This window comes from Otolemur garnettii, unplaced genomic scaffold (genome assembly GCF_000181295.1).
Source record: "Otolemur garnettii isolate 467f Iridium unplaced genomic scaffold, OtoGar3 scaffold00132, whole genome shotgun sequence".
NCBI lineage: Eukaryota > Metazoa > Chordata > Mammalia > Primates > Galagidae > Otolemur > Otolemur garnettii.
In genome coordinates this window covers 2,400,126-2,410,039 of record NW_003852527.1, presented here as the reverse complement: position 1 = coordinate 2,410,039, position 9,914 = coordinate 2,400,126, and the positions used below count along the sequence as shown (strand labels likewise).

General features: G+C 36.4%; 1 protein-coding gene across 1 annotated transcript in view; it reads right to left on the bottom strand.

The window, feature by feature from the left end:
* Positions 1–1,926: 1,926 nt before the first annotated feature.
* FBXL4 (F-box and leucine rich repeat protein 4) overlaps positions 1,927–9,914 on the bottom strand; it is a 61,641-nt gene continuing 53,653 nt past the window's right edge. The window contains exons 7-9 of the mRNA XM_023518225.1: positions 8,143–8,214; positions 3,277–3,589; positions 1,927–2,430 (exon numbers count right to left, since the gene is read on the bottom strand). Of these exons, the coding sequence (XP_023373993.1) occupies positions 2,267–2,430; positions 3,277–3,589; positions 8,143–8,214 (549 nt within the window). The 3' untranslated portion in view covers positions 1,927–2,266. The remainder of the gene's footprint in view (positions 2,431–3,276; positions 3,590–8,142; positions 8,215–9,914) is intronic.

Below are 9,914 nucleotides of genomic sequence, written 5' to 3'. Positions count from 1 at the left end.
AATGAAATAGTGCCTGGCACAAAGTAAACTGTTAGCTGTTAGCTTAAGATAAAAGTATGACTTCAGACAAATGATAGTCAAATGGTGCATCTCTCCCTGCCAAAGGTCTACCTAATAAAACCATTAAAATATTTATATACATTCATGGGGGAAAAGAAAAGCCCCGTGCATGAAGATAACAGAGAACAACAAAACTCTTTCCGACTGGGTGGGGTATACTAAGCCCCTAGGACAGCAATTCTCTACACATTTTTCTTTAATGTCATCGAGATTATATTAATTCTTTAATATTTTAAATTTCACAATATTACATTATTTACATTCTAAAAAATAAACACAGTACTACTGTAATAATTTATAACATTTACACTTTAAAAATATGACATATGACTTAATGCAATAATATACTGTATTCTTATTTATTCAGTAAGTATTTACCAAATGTCTACTACTTGTCATATGTATACATTCATTAACTTAAGGAACTTTGAGGAAAAGCGATTTCTTATGTGTACTATTGACAATACCCTCGAAAACTGGCCATAGATACATATTAACTGTGCTAATTTTTAAACTAAATGTGCTTTTCTTTGAATTTAATAAATCTTACAACATAAGGAATTTTAGAGTAGCACTATCCAATAAAACTTTCTGCAATGATGGGAATGTTCTGTATCTACATTGCCAATGTGATTATCACCGGCCTCACATCACTATTGAGCACTGGAAATGTAGCTAGTCCAGACGAAAAGGTGAATTTTTCCTTTAATTTAATTAAAATTAAATAAAATAGCCACATATGGTTAGTGGTTACTATAATATAACAGCACAGTTCTACAAAATCACTAGAGCATGTGGATATTAAAATATAAATTTGGCCTTCAACGGAAAAATGAATTTTATTATACTACAGTTGATACTAGTTTTCTATTAAAAACATCCCTGCCTTTTCATGCCACAAAATATTTTGTCTACTTTCTTAGTAGCATAACTAAGTCAATTCAATATTTAAGAGAACATTTATTATTTTTTGATTCTCCCACACTGTAGTTGATTTTTAATATTTAAGGTGTCAGAGTACAGGAAAAAATATAAATAAAATCCACACATAATTCAGAAGCCCTATTATTTTTATTATTATTTTTTGAGACAGAGTCTTACTCTGTCGACCTGGGTAGAGTGCCGTAGCATCATAGCTCACAGCAACCTCAAACTCCTGGGCTCAAGTGATTCCCTTGCCTCAGCCTCCTGAGTAGCTGGGACTATAAGCACCTACTATAATGCAGTCTCAAACTCCTGAGCTCAGGTGATCCACCTACCTCAGCCTCCCAAAGTGCTGGGATTACAGATATGAGCCACCAAGGCCAGCCTGTACAATATTCGGAAGCATTTAACCTTTCTCTCTGGCAAATTTTTAATGCTTCTACTTAACAGCTGTATTGCTATTTTATTTAGTAGTTTACCTCTTGTTCCAGATTTCCTCCATATTTTCATATTGGTATTCTCTAGTAATGAAATAGATAAATATATCACAAGAAAAGTATGAAAACTACTATTTTTTTTTTCTTAAGAGATGAGGCCTCACTATGTTGCCAGGGCTGGAGCGCAGTGGCTATGCGCAGGCACAGTCATCACACACTACAGCATTCAACTCCTGGGCTCAAGAGATCCTCCTACCTCAGCCTGCCCAGTAACTGGGACTAAAGGCACATGCTACCAGCTGGCTAAAAAAACTACACATTTCCAGTTGAACCGTTTATGTTTTAGCTTGAAAAAGTAAACACAGAAAAACAAGCTCTTTCTCCAACTAGCTCTGACAATATTTATCTTATCAACTAGCTCTGATAATATTTATCTTATTTCCCAGGTCATAGGCTTAATAAGACATCCTTACACGGAGGTGTGCAAAATTAACTTTATTTTTTACATAAATATGATACTATTACTCAAAGTGTTCATTTAAAAAATAAATTAACATTTTCCATGTTATTCTTTTACTCATCATATAATTATTGTCTAAAGCATATCACCAATTAACATAAAGTAAAAATAATATCATCCACTTACATATTCTTGAAGTGCTTGGAATATTTTGTGAAAACATTTGTGTACATTTTTACTTTAATAGACAATCTCATATTTTTTTCAAATTGACAAATGTCTTAGTTCTTATCATTATAAAAACTAATGGAAACAAAAACCAAAATCAACCCCCAAATAAAACCCTACAAAAGCACATTAACTTTACTACAGAATATGCACCCCGTCAGTGAGTAAAGCTCTTTTTTATAAACACTTTTGGAAAGCTTGCATTTAGCTCTAGCACAGCTCTGTTATCAATCTGTGAACAGAAGGACACATCAAGTAAGGAAAGATCTTTACAAGATTCCAGGAGTTTCCTTAAGGATGCCGGACTTACCATTCTTGTTCCTGTTTAAAAAAACAAAATACCCTAAGTATCATGTTTTAAAACAAAAGACTACATATTGAAACAGTCCTGTTAAAAAGTAAAAACTGAATTTTCCCACCCTGAATTTGGCATCTAATCTTGGCATCTGAATCCTACCACTACCTACCATCTTCATTCCTACCTCCTACACCGTTAAATCGGCTCTTCCAGACTTTCCTATTTCCGTCACCCCAGTGCCAAATTATTTTCACAATGCATTTGAAGAGAAATGTGCAAGTGAGATGTGACTTCACAAAGTACCAGTTGTGTGGGCAATGATGACTTGGCCCTGGTAGCACTGCTGGTTATAGAGTAAGAAGTAACGAAATCACAGTGAGCAGTAAGGACACATGGAATCCCAGAGTTAGATGGGATTTTCAATAGATCTGCCTGCAGTAGGACTATTCTGAAAAACTAAAATTAACGGGATAAAAATTTCACATTTTTTAATCAAATTTAAATTTTAAAGAAGCTTTTTGAAAAATATTTAACTTGAATTCACTATACAAAAGGCAAAGGCATTAATTTCTTATTTTCTGTCTTTATTGAAAAAGGAGAACACAGCTCATGTAAATTCTCACTCTTCTCACTAGATCAAGGATTAACATCATTTAAAGCTTTGATAGGTTCAACTATACAATTCTGTTACTGTCCTCACTGTGTTACCTAAGTACGTATATGGTTACCCCTATATTAATTAATCCAGCTTGTACTTTCTATCAAACCAAGCTAGTCTTATCAGGATGTAATTTTTATTTCACCTGAAAATTCTTTTTCCTTACAAAGAGTCTGAAGTTAGCTTTTACGGTCCATTCTTGTATCCTTACCTAAGATGTCCAGTTGCTGCAGTCTGGTACAATGACACGCCAGTTCTTCGATGTCTATGTCACACACAGACCTGTTCGCTGTAAGGAAAAGCTTTTGCAAGTTTGGCAGCTGGCGTGCCAGTCTGGTGAAGCACCCGGCACTGCTCTGCAGAGTGGGGCACCAGCCAAGGTCAAGTTCCTCCAGAAGTGGACAACCAGAAGCCAGTTCTGCTATTCCATTCTCAGTGATATTCCTACATCTCCACAGATCCAGGGTCCGGAGTTTTTTACACTTGGCTCCTATCATGCTGGCTATCACATCATAGTCTTCAATCTGAAAGCCAAACAATCCCAGTCCTTTACATGTTATGCTCAGAAATGCGAACTTCCTCAATCATCTTCTGTTGTTTGCTTCCATCTAGACTTACACTCTTGTTACTATGGTGGGAGCTGCCCTCCCATCTCACAAATCTGCCACTATTTCATCAAACAGCAAATGGAATCACTTACTTAAAAATCCATTTAATACAACTCCAGACGGAAGACATTAATGAATTAAATCCCAAAGCAGTCTGAAGTCCTTAGTCTTTCATGCAGAATTTGGGGACCACTGGCCTTGCTGCTGCTACCCAATGACAGAGCCTAATTTCTCCCACTTTATATATGATTAATATACTTTGATAGGTATGTAAGATCTCCCGGATACGGTCTGTGTACCTGGTTCTAGAGCCCTACGCGGAAATGCTGACACTACTAATACAGATACTAGTTTGGGGTTAAATGTGGCATTTGGGGACTGAATAGACAACATGACAATAACTTAGATTATAACATGTAATTGAAGTTATGGAAGGTGCTCAATAGTTATCTCTGATTATAGGATTAGCCTCTATTAATCATGGATTAAATATTGCAGTCCTTGGGCTTCATATGCTTTAAGTTTTCTTTAAATGGGTTCTTTTAAGAGGTTCATTTGATTTTGTTCTAAACAGGTATCAAAATTATCACCAGGAATCAAAAGGAAACAAAATACTAAACATTTACAATGATTATTTCCTTTTATTCATTTGTTTATTCACTTTCAACAAATATTTATGCACCTAACCCACTATCTGCTAGCACCACTCCAGATGCTAGCAGTATCAGTCAGCCAAAACAAGGAAATGTTGTCCACATTTTAAGACAGACTAATAAATAAGCAAAATAAATTCAGTGAGTAATAGATGGTGTGAAAATAATAAAACGGGGTGATGTGAGAGTGATACTAATGTCAGGAGGTGAGGGAGGGGACAGTATTTGCTGGGAACTCCAGGAACGAGCTTGGCAGACACAAGACACAGAAATGAAATCCACATGGCTCAAGGGTGGCTGGTGATGGAAAGGACAGGCTACGAGGGCAGGGAATTATACAGGGGCCCGTCCACTGAGCGCATGAGAAAGTTGCTTTTTTATTTTAAGTACTAAGGAAGTCAATGGAGGATCTGGAGCAAAGGAATGACATAGCATGTTTACAATAAAACAAAAGCGCCTGTGGCTTCTGCCTGGAAGATGGCCTGTGGTAGAATGGAGGAGGAAGCCCAGCCAAGAGGCCGCCAATATTTCAGAGAAGGGGTGACAGGCTTGGATTAAGGTGGCTGCTATTAGAGAAACCTGACAGATTTGGGGCCAGATTTTTGAGTCAGAACCAGAGGCTGAGAGATTAGACACTGCAGTGATGATTTCTCTGGCTCTGGCCTTCTGTGTATAGTAGAATCTGGCAGAAGTCCATGAGAAACAGGCTTAGAAGAGTATAACTATCTCCTTAGGTGAGTGTACTTGAACAATACAGGTCAGAGGATTAGAGCTGCCAATTAGCTTTCTTAGCGAAAAACTAAAAAAACATTCTGAAGCCCACTTTTCTGAGTGTGCTGAATTCGTACCAGCGCATTTTCCATGTTGTATGGACTCTTTACCAGAATAGTACACAGTACAGAATTCCTTCTTTGTTGTGAAATTTTTACAGTATTACTAAACACAGTAGGCACAAAGAAATTCAGGGCTAGGAAAATAAGAATAAAACCAATTTTTTTTTAATGCACTGAAGGTAACCTTTCCCCTCCCTTACTAATTACGACCACTTTGGATTTACAGAAATTATACAGAACTTTTTATCCTAAAAGATTAGATAACGTTTATTTTCTCAGTCATTATCTAATTCTAAAAAAATGTGACACTTGATACAGGGGAATTATAAGCAGAAAGTTAAGTGACTTGACCAGGATCACACAATTAGTAGGAAATCTAAGAAAAGCTGGGTCTTAATGATTATTTAATTTAGCCAATTTTAAATTACTACAAGCAGCACTATATAATACAAATCACATATGGAATTTTAGCTTTTTGTCACTTTATCACATATGTCATATGATTAAGTTCTGGATAATAAGTCTAATAATGAACCTTCTAGAAAGGACCCTTCAGGGCAGGTAGCATTGCTTTTTCCATTCCCTACTGCTTGACATGGGAATGTGATGGCTGGAGCCCCATTTTGAACCATTAAATCAAATAGTCATTTGGAGTTTTTCTGTCAATGGCAGTTGAATCTAATTCTAACTAATACATCTACCTACAAACTTGATGAAAGCTTTGGTGGAAGGGAAGGCTGGAACTAACATTAAAGCAAGCTACTGATTGCTTTGGGGTTCAATACCTATTCTTTCATTGCTTTCTATTACCACGGATAATACAACTTTAAGTCAAAGATATGACTATTCCAAAAAAATTTTTAATTCTCTTTCCTAATCAAGAGGAAAAATAAAAATTTCCAGGGAGTTCTATGATGTTTATGGCAAAGACTAAAAGATCTAGGTTTGTTTTGGGTAAGATATTACTTCTCAGAAGTTCTTGCCATTGCAAATCTGTCAAACTGGCACTTGTGGCAGCACAAAGATTAGCTTTAGTAAAAAAAGTAGCTCAACTACTTTAGTATCTACATTGTATTCAATACAGAAGTCATATGCCACGAGGACAACACTCAGAGAACACACAGAGTCACCATGCAAACTCAACACAGTGCTCTATCTACGTGGGTGATGGCTTCATCAACACCACAAATTTTAAAATTTCTATTATATTGATATTCAAAACAAATGTAATATGGAAAAACAGGTTTACCAGTCAGGTATGGCTAGAAGATACTGGCTTAAGCAAAAGGGAAAGAGTTTCTTTCTTGTAGCACATACCACTGTAAAACTATAGGAGAAGGATACAATAGCTGCACTTCCTACTTCTGATTAGAAATCTCCATTCCACCATCACATATATACCTTTTTAAATTGAGTATCCTTCAGGATTAATTTTCAATGGCTTAACTCTGGAAAACACTAACTTAAAATACACATTAATTCCAACTATTAACATATATATAATTACAACTCTAAAGTGTCTATGGTCAGAGGCTTGCTTTTTTTGGGAATTTGCTCCAGTTTAAAGAGATTATATTACAAGCAGAATAAGGTTACCTCTGGTGGGAGTCGAACAGACTCTACCAATCTCAAAAGGGCAAGCGAGTAATAAGCAAAGGTACAAGTGGCAGTACTAGCTGGTTTGTTGCACAGAAAATGCCCTCAAATGCCACTGGGCCCATGTGGAAGAGCCACTAACGAGAGACACAGAAGCCTATGAAATGGCTTATTGTGGTGAGAACTGGACCACAAATAAGGCAAATCTAGTGGCCTCCAAGATTGTTTCCAGAGACTGGGATGACCTGAGTCTACACATGGGGTTTAATGGGACCAGACGACAAGGATCAAAGACCACACGGACATGGAGAAAAATGTGTCATTATAAATGGCCCATCTAATCTACCTTGCCAAATCCTGGGGCATTTCTGAAGCCACTGCTGAGCTCTCAAGGATGTTCAGATGGTATCTATTTTTATGGCAGGGACCCTGCATGCTGATTCCGAGCCTAAGATACCAGAAGAACTCTTGTGGAATCTTGCAACTATCTTGCTTATGCAAGTCTTTCTACTAGTTGTATATAAAATTGGACTGGAAGGGTCTGGATCTCCTAAATCCGCCTGTTTGTGAGGGAGGAGGTAAAGAGGAAGGGCTCCACAGTGAGGACAATGGAAGGTTCGCTTCTGGTGAGACTGCACTTAGGCACACACGCACACGCATGCACAGATGTGCACACTCCCTTCCCCACAAGAATCCTATTGTCCTGTATGTTTCAGTATTATTTGTAAGCTGCATAACTATGTGCTTTAAATAACAAAGATTTAATTCTTCCCAGGAGCTCTTCCAAGGGCACATCCGATCATAATTTTACATCTGGGAAGATTTTTAGAGCTTATCTAGTGCACAGTCCCTAGGCTCTTGGATTATAAAGCCCAGCAAAATTTTCCAAAAACTGAATTCCAATATAAGGTGTTAATCTTTCTATTTTGCCCAGTAAGGATAGTAAAACAAAAACAAACAAGCAAAATAAATCAACCATCATTAACAATTCCAGAATTTAAAAACTAAAATCAGCTTTGTGAAAAATGTAATAAACCACTGGCATTTGGGTATGACTGACGCCTTTTTTTGTGAAGAAACACAGAGAGGTAAATACCCCGTCTAAGACAACATCTGGCTTGGGACAGAATTAAACTTTTCCCACCACACTGTATTTCTCTCCTTGCTCTCATAGATAAATAATGTTAGTGTTTCAAAGACATATTCTTCAATTTAAGAAAAATGTTTGAAAGTAGAGAACAAAGTTATCAACCATAAAAATGAAAAAAAAAAAAACTGTGGGTAAATATGGGGTAGGGTAAATATGGGTGAGTCAGGAGAAAATTCACCCATGGAAAGAAAAAGAGAAGGAGCAACTGAGTAGTACAAAGAATGTCTAAATACTTACCATTACACAACTGCCCAGACTGAGGTGCTGGAGCTCTGAACAGAAGTTCAAAATGCTGAGCAGTGCTGTTTGCTGCCATCGGGGACCACATCAGAAGCAAATATGGAAAGTGAATGAATGTGAAACAAAGAGAAGAGGTCAATTAGACATTAAAGGCTGTCACTGCTTTTCCTGAAATATAGCTCAAAACTTAGGTTACAGATTCCACAGATGCCATTTAATGAGTCCCCAGAGGCTCCACCATTGATTGGCTTGGAGTCAAGGTGATCATTACTGGTCTCCATGTAAGTCATCACTTTGTATACGCTTTTGCATGCCCTAAAGATACCTATATTCCCTATGACCTTTCAGTTCATTTCCCAAAGGTAAGCGATTTAAAAGTCTGGTTAAGATAGAACAAGACAAGCTAAACCATCCCTCCCTCCAAATAAATAAATAAATAAAAACCAAACAAAAACAAAACCCCCACAGGGAGCTGGTGACACTCTAGCACAGCAGCAGCTGTTGACATTCACTGATCAGCTGCAGCCTGATGGAACTGCCAATAGAGTCACCCCAAATCAGGACTGAGCTGGTGACTTTAATGTCAAAGGATTCTCTCTGCTGACAAGGATACCAACAACCATTGAGCACCTGTCAGTAGCAGCATGCTGACGGAAACACACAGGACATGCACTTTCTGGTCATGTTCCTGCCATTTAAGCCCATCTCTCCTGTACAATAAAAACCATCTCACCACTGAAGAAACTCAAAGAGATGCTAGACTGCTATATAACCATGGTACCTAAAATATCCTTAAAGAGTCCTAATCTCATTTCATGACATGCCTGCATGAAAAGTTGTAAAAAATCAAACTAATGTAAAATAATTCAAATTTCTAGTTTTTCTTTTATAAATTAAAAAAACTATTCAAATATATGTGGCAAAATTTCCTTCTAAACATTTTAACCAAATCGTATGTAAAAGCCTTAAGATACCTCGTTAAGTCTGTTCTAAGTGTTCAAAAACTAGAAAGCACCAGTTGAGGGAAAGGTGATGAATGTGTTGAGGACAATGCAAAACATTTGATCAAATCCCAGATAAGATTCTCACTGAGGAAGTAGTAAAGTGTTTCACATATAATAAGGTTATTTTAGCAAAATTAAAATAGTAATCGTTATAATAGGCCCTACAGGGATATTAGACTTAGTTCTAATTATTTTACTGATGAGTATTTCTTTAAATTTAATCAAAATAAAAAAGCTCATATTGATTTTATACTTAAGTCTGAACATAACTTATAACATTTATAAGTCAATCTCATGTAGCTCTCAAAATGTTAACATTAGAAAGAGATAACTTTGAGATTTTCCACAATACTTAGCCATTTTAACTAACAAATAGGGACATGATATTAGGTTTGTTTTTACTAAAGGTCCATATCCTTGTAAAATGGTTGTTTTTCAAGATTTTCCCATGAGCAAGATCCAGAACGTATTAGAGAGAATATTTAGAGAGGATCTCACATATCCTTGTTGGTAAGAAATTTTAAATTTAAAAATATAGACCTATACATACACACATACATACATATACACACACAGATATAATTTGTGAAACTTGTTTGGTAATTTATTTTTAAATTATTTACTATGAAGAATCTCAAATAAATGAAAAGTATAGGGTCCAACATAACATCCATGTAGACATGACTCAGATTTTATCAACTATTAACATTTTTCTTTTTTTTTGGTTTTGAGACAGAGTCTCACTTTGTCACCCTCTGTACAGTG